This window comes from Barbus barbus (assembly GCF_936440315.1).
Source record: "Barbus barbus genome assembly, chromosome: 48".
Lineage (NCBI taxonomy): Eukaryota > Metazoa > Chordata > Actinopteri > Cypriniformes > Cyprinidae > Barbus > Barbus barbus.
The window spans coordinates 15,553,246-15,571,149 of NC_136726.1; the positions used below are offsets into that span (position 1 = coordinate 15,553,246).

Below are 17,904 nucleotides of genomic sequence, written 5' to 3' on the forward strand. Positions count from 1 at the left end.
TTAGAGTCCAAACAACATTGGAGCACATTGACTGTTGAACCACTGATGTCACATGGACTATTTTAATGATATCTTTAATACCTTTTTGAGCCTTGAAACGTGTCAGTTGTATTGCTGTCTATGCAGGGTCAGAAAGCTCTCAGATTTCATCAAAAATATCTTTATCTGTGCTCCGAAGATGAACAAAGGTCTTATGGGTTTAGAACGACATGAGGGTGAGAAATCAATGAGAATTTTCAAATTTTCCCTTAAAGGTTAGGTAATTCAACAAACCACTAAAAATTTAAACATACTGTTGGCGAAAACAACAAGAAATTACAAAATCTAGCAAGAATATTGTTTTCGATTGACCCAAAACAAAAAAACACTTTTATATGAGATTAATCGGGTATATACATAACTTGAACATATTACAACTTTTTAAGAAAATGACACGAACATCATACGCATGAATTTGAAGTTATATGCTAGTCAGAATGCATGAGCCACTTTGTGACTACACACTTTCCATAGCAATGCACTAAAACAACGACAAATTATGCATAAAAAAATTTACATTGTATTACAGTAGTGTACTAATTATTATATCACGTTGTTCTTAAATGTCCTTAATCTATAAAATGTTTAAATATTTGGTTTAATTGTTTTTTGTCGAATGGAATATTTTAGTCAAGAGTAAATCTGTCTAAAATTACATTTTATGAGTAAAAGCAACTAAAAATCAATTAGATATCTACTTTCAAAATGTTGATTATACAGTATTTTCAGTTGCACAGTTAAAGTGTGATGCAAAACATGTTTTTTTTAAGTTTGTCAAACAAAATCCTAATTTTCTTCATTGTTGACCATGGTGTGTGAGACCAGGTTTGTGGTTCATGTTGTATGCAATATGATCTCTTCATCTCTGATGTTAAGCAATATTTTGGCTATGCGATATCTTGCCTTTTGCCAGCCAGGTTAATTAATTGGCTCTGGCTCCCACGCTCCTCTGCGTCGTCATAACTACTCTTTTGTATTCAAGAGATGTTGTTGGCCTTACAATACGGGCTACCTCATAATAAAGCTTTATCTCTTCAGAGGGATTAAACATTATCAACTCAAAAGCGAGTCCCAAAAGACTTTGCCTTTGTAAAACACAAAAGAAAGGATTGTTTGGTTTTTACCAAGACAAGTTTTACATGGCAGTCTTTGGTGTGAGCGACTCACCACGTGAGGCAGGCTTTGGGAGGCGTCTCAATAGCGGCCCTTTGTGACACCAAGGGCTCAAGTGTCCATTGCTGGCACATGGCATGACGCGATTTCTCCAAGACCTCCTTGATCTGTGCAGTCCACATTGGTCCGGCCTACCTCCACAGGTCACTGTTCACCTTTGTTTAGTTCTTTTTTTAACCCTCTTCTCAGTTTCAGTGTTAAACAGAGAGACTCATCATTATTCATGTCCAGGCCTTGTGTGGTTACTTCTGCCCTGACCTTGACCAACAGCTCCTCATGCGTGACTCCTACATGAATATTGCCGAGTGAATCTCATATCAGATTGAGGCCTGAGAGAATGTATGTCAAGCACAAATCTCACAGGACTTCAAATACATATGCTTTTATATAAAAATGATGAATATTTCAAGCCCAAAAACCTACAGAGCCATTTTGGGCACCTACTTGTCTGTCTTAACAGAATACTTGCCGTTTTGGTTGACCAAAGTGAAATGAAAATGAGGTTTAGAGACATTACCTGTCGCATCATGACCTCTAACATATGATGAAGTGACTTCAGTAATGACCTTATGTAACTTCTGCCACTCCCAATGGTCATAATTGGAGGTGAAAGGAACCCTGGGTCAGTTTGGCTAACTTAAACCACATCCAGCAGTTACACTGATGAATGGGAGTATGGTTGGGTAAACAAACTCCAAAAGGTCACTTAAAGGGATAGCTCACCCAAAAATTAAAATTCTGTCATTAATTACTCATGTTGTTCCAAACCCATAAGACCTTTGTTCATCTTTGGAACACAAATTAATGTATTTTTAATTAAATCTGAGAGCTTTCTGACCCTGCATAGACAGCAACACAACTACTATGTTCAAGGCCCAAGAAGGTAGTGAGGACATCGTTACAATAGTCCATTTGACATCAGTGGTTCAACCATAATTTTATGAATATCTTAATTTGTGTTCCGAAGATGAACAAAGGTCTTATGTGTTTGAAACAACATGAGAGTGAGTAATTAACGACAGAATTTTCATTTTTAGGTGAACTATCCCTTTGGAATGACACGAGGGCGAACTTTTGGGGTTAACTATCCCTTTAAGAGAAGCCATATTTAGAAAATAAGGGACTGTTGGTGCCAACAAACATGAAGGAGATTCCCATTTCATTGTGGCGTCAGGATGGAATTAGAAAGAACTGAAAAATGCCAGAAACATTGTCTGACAGAAGCTGTCCAAACATACTTTGTCTTGTGACAGCATTCTTTCAAGATGACTCATTGATAGTATATCTAGCTTGAGGAAACAGAAGGATTGATTACCCAGAATGATTGATAAACATCTCCAAACCTCTTTCCTAGAGAATATAGCTGCACTTTCAAATACTACGGTTATTAAGCTGACAATTGCATTAAAATAATGTTTTCTGGAATTTTGTTGACTGGTCTATAATTAGTCTCATGAAACCAGACTTGTGATGATTGACATATTTTGTGCTTTGCTTGAAAGATTAATCTGGCTACATCTGCTTAGGTAGGAAGACATCATCTAACCGACATGCAAGTCGTGCAACAACCACAGTTTGTTTTTTTGAAGCAGGGAAATCTGAAATCATCTGATGTCATAATAACAGACAGGCATGTGGTTGAGAAAACAGAATGTTAGCTCAATTAGCATTAGCAAAGCAAGTCTCCCTAAAATAAGAAGATTATTTGAAATTGTATGAACTGATACAAATTATCCACCAATTCGCAACAATGTAAAAGTGTTACGTATTAAAACAAAATCTGAATATCTCTGTATTTTTCTTAACATTTTTCTTTTGTGCATCAGATGTCAAAGAACAGACTGCGCACATGCTGTTTTTGACTGAAACTTCTGTGCCAATGACATTTTCATGTTTCTCATATTGAATTTACTTGACTGTTTTTAAACTCTTTATTTATAGCATCAGTTCATTTGCCTCAGACTACAGGCCAACAGGTAATGTAAGAGTGAGACCGAGCGTGAATGCAAGATAAACTTCCTGCTCAGGAGGACACCTGATCCCTTGCTTCCTGTTCTACAACCTGACTCCTCAGCAGCTCACGTTCAGAAAACATCTTCGCCATGAAATTTCCAGCACTGCTTGGTTGTACCACAGTCTGTGATGTCCAGTCAGCGGTGATGATCACAAGCCCACCTGCCCTTTGTTAGTGGAAAGCCGTACGCAGCAGAACCATGAGGTGAGCTTAACCACTTAAAACAGGGGTCACCAAGTTCAGTCCTGGAGGGCCGGTGTCCTGCAGAGTTTAGCTCCTACCCTAATTAAACACACCTGAAGCAGCTAATCAAGGTCTTACTAGGTATACTTAAAACTTCCAGGCAGTTGTGTTGAGGCAAGTTGGAGCTAAACTCTACAGGACACCGGCCCTCCAGGATCAAGTTTGATGACCCCTGACTTAAAGGAACAGTTCACCCAACTATAGCATTTCTGTCATTATTTATTCACTTTCATGTCATTCTAAACCCACATGACTTAATTTCTTCTGTGGAATAAAACAGGAAATGTTTTGAAGAATCGTCATGCGACATTCTTTCTTACTGTATAAGGAATTAGATGGTGACCAAGGGATTTCAATCTACTAAAGTACCATAGATTCTTCATCATAGTGGTTCATGTGACTCAAGCACGTCCGAAGCTATATGATAGCTTTGTGTGGGCAACAGGCTGAAATTTAAGTTGTTTTACTCTGACCACTGCGGTCACCATTCACTTTCAGTGTATGAAAAAAAAGCAGCTTGGGCTTTTTGCTATTAATTTCATCTTTTCCACATAAGAAAAAAAAAAGTCATGCTTTACTCTTTACTTTTAAATTAAAATAGGTCTTATTTGAACACTTCATAACAGTTCCAGAATATTTTATATTGTGAAGTGGTAACATGAATTGATTATGTTTATAAAAGACTATGCAAATATCTTCAAAGTTTTAAACATTTACTGTACAGCTGGTTTTCCCAAAAGAGGTAACACAGTCCATATTTACTATATAATACTATTTGGTACTCCAAAACTGCAATTCTGGGATTTCCCCTTTGTTCAGCTATTTTTGTTTGTTTTACAGTAAGTCATGATATGCACATGACTTGATAAATAGCCTATTAAACATTTTAAAATAAATTTTAAGCCGGAAACTTCTGAGCGTATAGCTAAACGTGTGGAAGTAATCTATAGCTGAGTTAATGATTATTTGTGCTGAATCAATGAACTCCACTCAACTTTTGAAGTCATAGGTGTTTTATTATTGAAAGGTTATTCAAATGCATATAAATGGGAAATCAGTGAATTCACAATGTTGTCACACAGTTTTAGTTTCAACACGGTAATGCACACTGGTAGCTAAGTTTCCATCACACCTCTTTGAGAGAGAGGGAACTTTGGCCCCCCCGTCCCACACAGAAACAAACAAACAAACAAACAGATGAATAAATAAACAAACAAATAGCTGTGTCGTATTTCCCACCCGATGAGGACTGTCCACTGGTTTAATTACAGATAGAAGCACACAAAACTGTTTGACCCTACTGGAATTTCAAAGATTTCACAATTCAAGTCCAAACGTCCAAGAAAAAAAGAACCATGTAAAAAAAAAAAAAACTCCTGTGTCATTATAAAATGTAAGATATGTATAGTTCCAGCACTCTGGGCATCTAAAGATCTGCTTCTTTCCAATTAAAACCAGTTTTGTAGCATGTTAAATCCTTCCAACAATCCAACAAGATTGTAGAACGATGTCTTGGTCCCTCACTTTACGTCTTCTGTGTAGAGTGAGGTCTGGCTCCGTTGCCCAGTTTGTAAACTCCCACAGGGCTGAAGTTGTTGGGAGGTTTTGGAGACGCTGGACCCTTAACTCACTCTTTTAATGTTGTTACTACGTCTACGCCGAAAACAGGCAGGTAAGCAACGCTTTTCTGATTTAATCATTGGTGAGCTGGGAGGAGAGCCCTGTTTTCTGTAAATCAGAAACACAGAGAGTAAAAATCAAAAATAGCATAATCAGTTAATTCATTTATTTCAATTTATACAACAGTTCCTGGTGTGAGTACAAAAAGCAGTGGGATGTTCGGTATTTTCATCACTCCACTGGGTTATCTGTACATGTCCCATACAGACGGTCAGTCTGCAGGTTATGCCAGTTGGTGTTTTTGAGTCTTTGAATAATTAATTTGTTCAAAACACCAAATCATTCAGGAACGAAACACATGTTTGCGAATGAGTCATTGTATTGTTTACTCAACTGATTAGTTGCTCCTCAACACTGATTCCTTCGGGAGCGAAACATGTCTTTAGTCACTGAATCACTCAATAAACAGATTCGCTCTAAAACAATGAGCAGCTCGTTCTGCCCTGATGAACTGAATGTTTACGATTAACTGCAGTATCTTTGTTTGGAACAATTTTACAGACGAATCAAAAAAATAGATAAAGTAACTGACAAATTATATGTGTATAGTGAATTAAGTTAAAGTGACTTATTAAATGAATTATTAAATAATATATACCTAATAATTAATAGCTCACTTTAACTTAATATTTAATTTATTAAGTAGGCCTATAGTACATAGACCTGCACATGACATGGAGAGAAAAAAAATTAATTCTACGTCTTGTCTGCATTCTCATAAACCAATGTATATGCCTCTCACTTAAAATGATTCCATGCAACGCTGCAAGGCTTTGAGAATGTCTTCCAACTCAAAATAAAACCCAATTAAAGTGTATCTGCCCGTAATATAACACAACACAACATAACATAACAACAGTAACAGGTTTATGAGAATGCAAACAGGTAGAACAAATTATTTTGTGCGCACTATTTACTTAAAAAGAGGGAATTTATTATTATAATGAGTGCACTATTTACTTAAAACAATGAAACGAATTTGTAAATTGTTTGCATGATTTAGTAAACAGAGGGAATGAATTAGTAATTTGTGCACATTGTGGGGCTCCATTTATATGTTTCGCTCTTGAATTAATCGGTGTTCAGGAGCAAATGAATCAGTTGAGTAAATGTTTCAATCACTCATTTATAAAGACATGTTTTGTTATTGAATGAATCAGTGTTTTGAACAAATAAATGATTCAAAGTAATAAAAATAATAAAATATTACTTGTTATAGTATATAATTATATAATATGCTTAATATTTTATTGTTGACCCACAAATCACAAAATTAAAATTCTGTAATCATCAATTTTGTCTCTTTCAAAAAAGGGATATATTTATATTTATTCACATTAATTTTTTATAATATTTAGCAAGAATGTTGGCATTGCTTTTTGTGAGTACAATGAAAATGAATCTGGATTAGCCATAGTCACCATTTACTTTAAATGAATAAAAAAGCAGCCTGGAAATTCTGATAAACAACTTTTTTTTTGTCTTTCACAGATTAAAAAAAAGTCACATGGGTTGAGAACTACAGGAAGATAATAGATGTAGATAGAATTGATTTTTGGGTGAACAACCCCTTTTATTATGAGTATTTGGGAATGTAAGCCTCACCTGGCGGCTGCAGCTGCTGCTGCTGCTGCTTCTTTATTGCGCAGCTGCCGCATTATACGCAACATGCGACAAATCTGACGCAGTGTCATCTTTGGAGCGTGGCAGGCCAGACGTGGGCGAGGGGCCCCTCTGGGCCCTCTGTAACTGAAAAGAGACATGTAATCGCCACCAGGCCCCCTCCCAAAGAGTTGAACACTACTGCTGCCATAGCAGGACGCACACTGAAAGAAAAACAAGAAGAATAGTTGAATATCTTTTATATCAATTAACCAACCAATTGATAACAAATTAATCAATTAATCAACCAGAAGATAAATCATTCACCAAGCTACTGGTTTCAAACAAAAGAACACGATTAATTAACTACATCCTAAGAAACCAAAGCCTTCACACATACAAACTCTATACAACAAGCTTGAAGACACACAGATTCTTTTACTTGACACCTGATCGGCCCAGAGCACAGACATGATACATCCACACAAATAGTGCTGACAGAACATGACCCAGTCTAGAACAAAGAAAGCTTAAACTAACTGAACTGAGAATAAGATTCATCATGTTAACTGATCCAAGGCATGTCTTTTATTTCACTAGTATCACCACCAGAGACACTATTGTATTCAATAGTGATCGATTTTTAAACTCTCAACCTCTTCACGAAGAAAGACAAAAATGCATCTAAAATCAAAATCCGTCTTCCAAATATCACCAAAATAATTTCAGGTGTGCAGAATGATGTTTCTTCTGTTTGGACCATCTGTTATTGAACTCCAACCATGTGTGAAGTCATCTTAAGTTCTTAAAAGTGAATAATCATCAACTCAACTACAATCCCAAAAAAAAAGCACTCAATCTTCAAATACTCACTGGTACAACTGTTGCCATGGAAACCAAGTCAGTTCAGGACGTCCCAGGAATGCTGCCGAATTATGCGTCAAATTTTGCCTGCCTTGACCGAGCATTCATCTCTTATACCTGTTGTCTTCCCAGGTGCCACATGATCTGACCAATCACAGGAGGCCCGGCGGTCCAGTTCCGCCCCTCTGAACCTCTCCGCCGCTGCTTTAAACTGGACACAACAATGGGCAGAGGGTGTCTCGCGTTTCAGGGCCTCGACAGTAGTGACATGCAGTTAATTATCACGCTACCTTTTGTCTCTGGTGGGTAAATTTAGAGTCTAGTAGGAGGGAACAAAGGAGCATTCTAAGAACAATGCGTGCTATGAATTGGTCGACGTGCTCATGGGAGAGAAGCTTTGTGTCACCTACAAACATAAATTAAAACAGCTCATGCTTTACTGACAATGACGCTGCTATACCGTGACAGCGAGTCATGGGTTACATGTGTGTTTATTAGTGTTTGGCTCATGGATATTTGAATTATGGGGAATTTAATAAAAACATGAAAATGATGATCAAAGTTAATGAATGAATGGCATTCATCATTGGGGCACTCAAAGCGCTTAATATGTATAAAAAACTTAAAAAAGAACACAAAAACAACAAAAATATGAATAATATTAATGATCAAAACAACAACAACAATAGTTAATTAATCAATTAATTAAAAAACTTTAATTTTAGATATTGGAAAAGCAAATATAAATTGAATACAGTGGCATAAGGCAGGCCTATATCATTCAGAAACTAAAAGATCTTCAGAAGCTTTTTAAAAATGTGAATATTTAAAGGCTATTTATATATATATATATATATAAAAAATAAGATGGAAATAAATGGAAAAGCAAATAAATGGGGATAGTAAAAATAAAAAAATTAAATAAGAGAAAATAAAAATGGATACTATAATAAGGAATACAGTGGCATATATTATTAAAAAACTAAAAGAAGGATCTTCAGGTGCTTTTAAAAAATGTGACTATTTTGAACCATTTTAAATGAACTAAAACAATATGTAAGGCAGACTCTTGGATCCACGAATCAATTTATTAGCTTCCACCAGTGATGAGAAGCATGGATTTTGTACCAAACAGTATTAGCAAGACTTAAAACTCAGTTCATTTTCTAAAATAACAGCATCACGAACCCACACCACATCTGTGCCGGCATACGTTTTCAGGCACATTTTGACAGCCACAGCTTTTTTGCCTTGTTCAACTGTCAGTTGTCTTGTGAAAACCAATCATCGCCTTCAAAAACCTCAAGACAAGCCGTACCAGCTCTGCAAGATGAAGCAGGTCACACAAAAACCAGAAGCAAGTTTCAAGTAATCAAACAAAAGTGCTTCATCTGCAATCTTCAAAATATGTGAGTGAAAAGTATTGTTGAATTAAATTGGAGAAATGATCAGGATAGTATTTTCAACCTTTTCAAGAAAAGCATGATTGGAATAGCATTATAGGTGTTATTTTATATTTTGATGAACATTATTTGATCATGTGATATGGTGCAGAGCTCTCTGAACTCTCCCACCTCTCTTTATCTTCTCCCCTAGCTGTAAACTTGTATGGTTCAATGTCATTAAATATGGAGCTGCAATAAATCTCTTAGTAACCGCCAGTGGAAATTTCAGCAGCCACTAAATGTCCCTCCTGTGTTTTTGCTCCTCCCTTTATTGAGTCACCCTTCATCATAGTCTACAGTACATAGACTATCACCACTGATATGGCCCTGCCTTACTCCGACTGTCCATACTTATGTAATATAAGAACTTCTGATTCCAAATATTAGCTTATTATGCTTGTATTTATAATTTGGGTAACTTTAGTACTGTTTAAGCTTGCTTTACATGCAATATTATAGATTTTCTAGCAATTTACAATGTCTTTTTTTGTAAAAACATGGAAAATGTTTAACTTGTTTGTGAAACCTGTTTATTTACTTAGCAATACTGCCACCCTGTGACGCCCTACAATAAACTGCACTCAACACTGGAAAAGTGAAATGGACATTGAAAGTATAGTGGGAAATTCCTTTATTATTATTATTATTATTTTAATTTAAGGTTTTATATTGTGCTCTTGTTGATGTTAAAACTAGTTTAGAAAAGATTTTAGAGTATTCATTCTACGTAAAAAAAAAAAAAGTAGAACAGTGTGACTAAACCGACTTTCCTTAATCAATCACTGTTTTATATTTATGTTAGCACTAATTTCTGTTTGTTCAACTAATTTGTGCACGTGTGAAGTCACACCGCCTTTGAAAGAGACTCGTGGACGATGCGCGCGCGGGTGAAATAAACCTCAAAATAAACATTACATGTATATAGACTACAGCAAATTATAAAGATATCCTGCTATTTTAAAACATTCAGTAACTTATGGGAAACCAACAGCGCTTTTTTTAATTTTTAATTGATTTATTTTTTTGGTCAAAGGCGGGTTATCTGTGTCTCAGGTTAAATTAAAAGCTAAAAAAAATCTAACTGGTGGAGTCACGTCTCACAGTGCCATAAAGTGCTATTGACAGTCTTTTTGAGTCGCGCCCTGTGTGCAAACACAACGAAAGGGTGACTCCAACAACACCCACAAGTAGGAAGTAGCAAGTATCGATAGTTTACGTGAAGAGTTAACTTTTGGTATTATTATTTTTTTTTAGAAAATAAAACACGAAATGAGTTTTTTGTGTGACATAAACACAGCATGTCCATCGTTTTGTCGCTCTTGCTCTCGGCACGCGCAACAGGTGCACGGATCGGCAGCGACTGCGTCATTAATTATTCATGAGATGCTTAATGAGCAGCTGGGTATGAACTTTGCTCAGGCTCGAAGTCGCAAGTCAGTAGTTGTAGTCCACGAGCGCTGGATAAAGTCAGTGGGGGTTCCACCTGCCTGCCTGCAATTCTCTATCGTCTTGTGGACACCCCTAAATGAAAAATAAAATGTCACCTTTGGTGTCCCCTCGCTTTTTTTCCGAAAAGGAGGTAGCCAAACATTGCACCAAGGACTCGTGCTGGGTGTTGTTAGGGACGCGCGTCTACGATGTGACGGGGTTCCTTCGGATGCACCCGGGCGGAGAGGCGCTCATCCTCCGCCGCTCTGGCAGGGACATCAGCCGCGAGATCGAAGGACCCCCGCACCGGCACTCGGAGAACGCCCGGCGGTGGATGGAGCAGTACTACATCGGTGAACTCGACAGAGACAGCACAGATGAAGATACGGAGGTGAGTCCCGAAAAAGCAACAGAAAGTCACTAAAATAGTCACGCACTATTTTGAGGAAGTTTAACTATAAGACAGGTCATATTTTAAGATGTCAATCTTTGGTTCAGGAACTAGGCAACATTACTTAACACAAACAGAGCCAGAAAGGTAGGCTACTTAAGGTGGAAGTTTGGTGCGTAAAGATTCTTAATAGTCATGACAGATTCGAATTGAGCGGTTCTCCACTCACCGACTCACTGAATCGAGAAATAAAACATACTGTAAATATGTTTTTCGACTTAAGTGCATGCTCAATTTATCGTTTATTATTAAAACATGAAAAACATTTTGCCATGTCTGTGTGACATAAATTAATTTTAGTAGGCTATTAGTAGGCTAAATGTAGGAATTATGACTGAACAAAATAAACTGGGACTGATAAAATTACAATAAACATTATTATTATTATTAATACAACATATTTAAGAAAAAACAAATAAAAGCAATATACGCTACATTCTTTTTTTATATGCATGTTTAAGAACAAATCACGTCACGTCGTTATGTCACACATGATGACTCAATTATCGTCAGGTCATAAAATAATCACCTAATCGATTTTTTATTTTATTTTTTTTAATAAATTTGGTTTTATTAACTCAAGTTTTTTTTAATCAGTAGGTTTTTTTTTATTTTTATTTTTTTTTTAACCGGAGTAATATTTGAAAACCCTTTGATAAGAAACGCCTAGATTTTTATCCTGATATTTGTGTGTCAGCAGGTACATATTCCACTGAGGGCTCTTATTAGATAAATAAGCCTTCTGTGCTTGCCTCTCCTCTGTCACTCCCCAAGTAACAAGCAGGGGAAGGACCAGGTATCTCAGCTTCCAGTTTCAGCTTTTATTTTTATATACATATATAAACAAAACAGGATTTTATTGCCATTATGCCTGTAAAAACATTTTGATACCAGGCTTGTACTGGCTACAAGCTCAAAGTGCAGAAGAAGGGTGGATATTTCAGAATGTAGAAGGTGTAAATGAGTGTTTGTGTGTGTGTTAGACAATCAAACCGGTTTGTCTTGTCTAAGCAGTGGCATAAACTCCAGCATGACCCACAACAAAATAGCTAAGCAGGAAAGTTTCCATGCCACTTCAGGTTTCACAGAGTACGGTCAGCATTCACATCAAAGGGTTCACATGAACTGTCATCGCAATTAATGGTCGCTCCACAATTTCACATTCGTTTCTGAATTAAATCAAGCTTCACTCATTTGCTGGTATCTTGGACCATTTCAACTATACATGTGTATAAAATAAGGGAGTGTTAAATGTTGCATTGTTCATTGTCTTCAATTGTGATTGGCTAGAAATTAGCATGCGTTCAAATTTCTGGACGACCCGACTCCTAGACACTAATGTTACCAAAAATTTCAAAGTAATTGCTTCAATTAATATCAGGTATTCATAATAAATTTATAGCAAATTCACTGTATACATCATTCAGTTTCAACTTTTTATAGTAGATTTTTGAGAAGTGGCATGTTTATTCGACTAATTATAGTACAACTTCCCAGAAAACACATTAAGGAAATATATCAAGGGATTTTAAAGTAGTGTTTTCCAGTTAATTCATTTAAATCAATTACATTAAAATGAATGTAATTTATAATGTAATGAATTTAAAAAAAATTGAAGTCATTTTTAAAATCCTTATGTAGTAATCACTAACGACCAGAGAAGTCATGCAAATTAATTTAAGAAGTGTGGGAGCTCTGACTTAGAATTCCCACACATTTCTGAACCAAATGCTTTTAAGAACAGATTGCATCTTAATTATTTCTAAACCCTCATTGCTTTAATAATTTAGCATGTTTTTTGTAAAGCAGGAGTGTGTTTGTATGTGATATAGTGAATGAGTGTGTATTTTTGGGATTGTATGGATTTGAGTGCTTCGGACACATTGCAAATTGTGGCCTATATTTGATGCCGAGTTTAACTTTGAGGCTTTGAGTCACCGGTCCTGAATGTTAAAGTCATTTCTCAGCAGCTTGCAGTGCAAACAGTCTGATCCTTTAACTAGTGTGAGGACTTGAATCCCCACCACTAAAGATAAGGGCTTGGCCTGAGACATTGCTAATCTATATTTCCACATAGTTTCACAAGCACGTTTTAACACCCTAAGGTGATAAATACTGCTGTAGTACAAAGTATTTTATTTTTTGTAGCGAGAAAACCAATGAAGTTAGAGCTAATTGAGTTACTAGTGTTTAAGTGTTTTTTAAGTTTTATCTTATCTTATCTTTTTTTTTTTTTTAAGACCTTTGATATCTGATATGAGAGTATGGCATACACATTTTTATGTAAAATTCCTATTAGTTATTGAGTAACCAATGGCAAGAATTTTTCTCAGTGCTTTTATTTTATGACTATTTCATTGCAAAATATCAAAAACAAGCTAATTTTAGAAGCAAGGAATTTTTAGTCTTTAGATCTTTGTTAAACTGATATTTTTAAGGAAAAAAATAGTTTTAACAGAACAACTGTTTTCAACAATAATTATCAGGAATGTTTCTTGAGCAGGAAATCAGCATATTAGAATGATTTCTGAAGGATCACGTGACACTGAAGACACTTAAATTGTAATATTATTTCACAATATTACTGTTTTTTTTGTTTAAATAAATGCAGCCTTGATAAGACATTTGATTGATTTTCATGATAGAGCATTATAAATGTAAGATTTATCAAAGAGAAGACAGCCCTAAACCAGCTCGATCTTTAAAAGTTCAGGAAAATTTATCATGCTTATCATTTTTTTTTTTCTTTTTTTTTTATGATGCACTCATTTTCAAAACATGCTCCTCCTTGAGATCTTTAGCCCATTGATTGCTGTTTGTTCCCACTGAGAAACAACAGTGATATTAGTCACATATTCCTATTCAATTCTGAAAATCTGGCTAGACCTGCTATAAATTTTTATATAAACTTGAATGTATTCATAGTATTGATGCATATAACATTGCAAGGACAAACTCAAAAGGCCTTAGTTAGGCAGCAAAACAAACATCCAAGAAATCTGGGGGGACGTCTGTGTCTTTTTCTAATTGATTGTTTGTGAAACCACCTGGACCTGTTGACTAGATCCGGGGGCTGTAGTCCATTTGCTCATATCTAGTAAGGGTATGACAAGGCGATGACCTGTTATGGGCGTGCTGCCAGTGATGTAATGACAAAATGGTATCAGGCGGTTCCACTTCTTGAACAAGCATGAATTTGAATGAGGAGGAGGAGATAAATGGAGGAGTGAAGTGATGCATGAATGTCTAGGTAAATAGCTGATAGGGTTCTGGATATATTGATTGTCCTTTATGAAACAACTGGCCTTGTGGCTGTTAGTTACCTTGTAACTAGAATCGTAAGATTGTAATGATCACTATTGTAAAGCAAGGCATCACTTCAGTTCATAACTCTGTACAGAGGTGAAAGGACAAAGGCTTCTTTAGCACCTTTATTTACATCACTCGGACGGTTTTCGCAGCAAGTAGTGGTGTCAGCTCAAGTAGCGCCCACATTCCCACTCTCAAAAGCTCTGACAAATGCACATTTGAATTTATGACTTAAGGTTGGATTATTGGCTTTATCTTAAGATTCAGGTTTATTTTCTATTCCATTTACTGAGATATTATGCTGTATATGACTAAAAAGATATAAGGAATTTGATTAACTTCGTATAATTAGAAACTTTTTACTTGTCCAGATTCTTTATTCTGAACCCAAATTACCCATCTTGTATTTCTTCATACTTGTGCTATTACTTGTATTTGTGTTATTTTATAGTATATTTTATTTTGTAATTTTTCATCAGAATGATTTGCTTTTATGGATTTGGCGATACAGATTAAGCCATAATGATGCTCATGTTCTGGCCGATAACTGATAAATTACAGATATTTTGATAAACGGATGTTTTGTCTAAATAAATTACAATTGAAATACTAAAATCAATTATTATAAATGCTAAACAAATTTAGGCACAGCATTATTCTGTACAGTATGGAAAAGTGCATATTCATTTTGAGATTAGCATTAGATAACATTTAATAACAGTTTATTATTTTTTAAGACTAAGTAAGTGTTAGAGAATGAAAAAGGCTGTAAAATGTAAATGTGCATGCTTTATTAATTTTATTTTTTACAATTATTTAAAATAAATATGACGATACAGTATAAAATGTATCTAATATTGGCTGATAACTATTATGGTACCAATATGTACCAATTCAGCTGGGCTTCTTATGATTGACTGCAAACTCTGGTCTGAAATTGTTCCATTTAATGTTTTACTCAAAAATATGTCTCAGTACAAAAGTAAATTGGCTTGATACAATAGAAATCCAATTTTAGGCTGTAGTTGTTCTAGTCCATTTGAAACCTTTAGTGAACATCTCACCAAGTTAGACTGAACTGGTTTAGCTGCCTGTTAATTTTTGAGAAGAACGAAGGCATGAATCTCTGGAATGCTTCCTTTCTGAGGATATGAATCTCATTTCTCCTTCAATAGCCTTTTTGTTTTCCATGGCTTCAGCCACAGAGCAGCATGCCAACCTTCACCAAGGGCCGTCTTGGTTGTGAATGCTCAATACAGTGAAATTCACTGAAATTCCTTTCATAATATTGTCTCGTGGTTGGATCATTGTAGTTCATGCTATAATCCAATTATGCCTATAACCACAAGACTGTAGGAAGAACAGGTATCCTCTGGTGTGAGAAGTGTTTACTGCCGGCTGCTATGCCGACAGGGATGGCCGCAGTACTTAGTTGCTCTAGTGTCATCAAACCTATTTGCTTTATAACCCTCCATTCTCTTTCCCCAAGGAGACTGTGTCAGACTGGCGAATTACACCTTGGGAACACAAGGCATTTGGGAGCCAAAGGTCCAATTGCAGGAGGTGCTTAGAAGTTCTCACTGACAAATTATAACGTAGGTCACTGATAGATTATATGCAGATGGTTCGGTCACAATCGGTCCCTAAGGTAACTAAGGTTTGCTTGCTCATTAACTGCATAAAGCTACCAGACGGTCCCCAGGAGAGGAGCATGCTGAGTACAAGACTCATAATCTTAGTGTCACCAGGAGACACTTGTTTCCATGGATCTGGGTGGAACCATGGGACCCGGAAAAGCTCTTAATGTAGCAAAACGCACAATATGGCTAAGGTTGGTTTTAAATGCCTTTCGGAGACCGACAAACTCTTTGTCAGTAAGTTGAGGTACAGTAAAAGAGGGCAATCGGTGCTAAAATATACTCAGAAAAGAACTCTTACACAGTTACTTGACCGTGTCAAAGTTCACACTGACACACTCCCATGAGGCGCACACATGGTTTCATCTCGACTAATTTAACTACTTCTAATACAATGCATAGAGAATCATTGTGCCAACTGAATAAGTGCGATTCATATAAATCCTGTCTAAATTGTGGCTTTGCAAAGAAAAAGGGTGTATTGTTCCAAAGCTGACACCGCAGAAGTTCAGCAGAGCTATCATTCACATTTTACAGATTTTCTGGAAAATGTTTGTTGTTGTATGTACAGTAACATTGTAATATTTTAAGCATATGAATAACCTATATCTCTAGTCATATGATTTGAACTCCATTACTTCTGCTTGAAATCAAAACAATGTGTTAAAAAGGTTCTTAAAGAAACTAGATACTAGCCAAAACAAGTTTGACCAGAGAAGATTACATTTGGAACAATCAAGTGGTGCCATTCTTAGAACTTCAAGGATATTTTGTAGGATCTCATTATGACTTCTGTGCTTTTGTAACTTTGGTATTTGAATGGTGTTTGCCTTCAGTGTGCTGGTGAAGTTTCTAACAGGTTCAGCCAGTAGAGAAGAACCTGGATTGTTCAGCTTGTCAAAGTCTTCAAAAGAGATCTTAATGAGGAATGACACATCAAAGTTGGAAAACTGTGTTCAGTGTCATTGATTCTGTATATGCGCGTTACCCCCGTTCCCTATCTTTTCAAACGCATTTGCTACTCCCTTTATGATATAACTATTGATTTGATAGATGTCTTCTTATCTCATAAGATACCTACAATTGTTTGTTGTAGAGAACGAGAAGCTGAGATGTTCCTCTTTAATGGAGAATCTGACCCTTGTTTGCCTGCTTGGGGAATATTTGGTTAGGTTGAGTAAACTTTAAACTACAGGCATGCAGGCATGTCACTTTACCACATTTACAGTAGTCATTTGCATCAATTTTTGATACTGATATCATAGCAAAAGGGAATGAACACATTTGCGTGTTACCAATATTAGTGTAATATTAACAGATTGAATTAGAACAATGATTTTTAAGTAAGTATTTCTCCATTAATTTTGAAGATTTTCAAATTAGTTATTTTATTATAAATTTTTAATATAAAAAAAATGGTGTTCTTTTTGTATTATAAGAAAATGACAAACTAATAGCAGGCAATAGATTCATTTTAGGTAAACGGCCATGTTTTTTCTGGTTTTTAAGTACTACCAGTATTGTAGAAAAGAGTGGTATTGTTTTTTATCAACTGACTTTTTACCAAAGTCTCAGTATTTTGACATTCATACAGGCACGACTGTACTCATTATCACACAAATGATCTCAAAATGGGGAAAAAGAGCCCATTGTGCAGACGTAGGAGAAATGATAGTGAGTTTTGAATCTGTGAACTTCAGACGTTCTAATCCTGTTGCATGGATTTCTAATCTTCTTGATGATGCTCTTCCTGGATTGAAGGTCTTTACATGTGAGAAGGCTCTTGATCGATGAACTCTGTACGATATGACATGTTCAAGTGTGCAGACCTGCAAATGAAGAAACCTTTGTACCCTTGTTTGAAGGGAGGAACCTGAAAAGGGTTATTGCATGAAGATTAATGGTCTTCTTTTACAAGCGAACAGCCTTCACGTTTACCCTTTTCATTTTTTTTATACCCTTTGCGCTATGCAAATACAAGTACTTTTACTGGTTTAATGAATATTTTCGACTATCTTG

General features: G+C 35.9%; 1 protein-coding gene across 1 annotated transcript in view; it reads left to right on the plus strand.

The window, feature by feature from the left end:
- The first annotated feature begins 10,473 nt into the window (after positions 1–10,473).
- The window catches only part of LOC306866909 (fatty acid 2-hydroxylase-like), a 28,349-nt gene continuing 20,918 nt past the window's right edge, over positions 10,474–17,904 (plus strand). Inside the window, exon 1 of the mRNA XM_079412340.1 lies at positions 10,474–10,879. Within this exon, the coding sequence (XP_079268466.1) occupies positions 10,586–10,879 (294 nt within the window). The 5' untranslated portion in view covers positions 10,474–10,585. The remainder of the gene's footprint in view (positions 10,880–17,904) is intronic.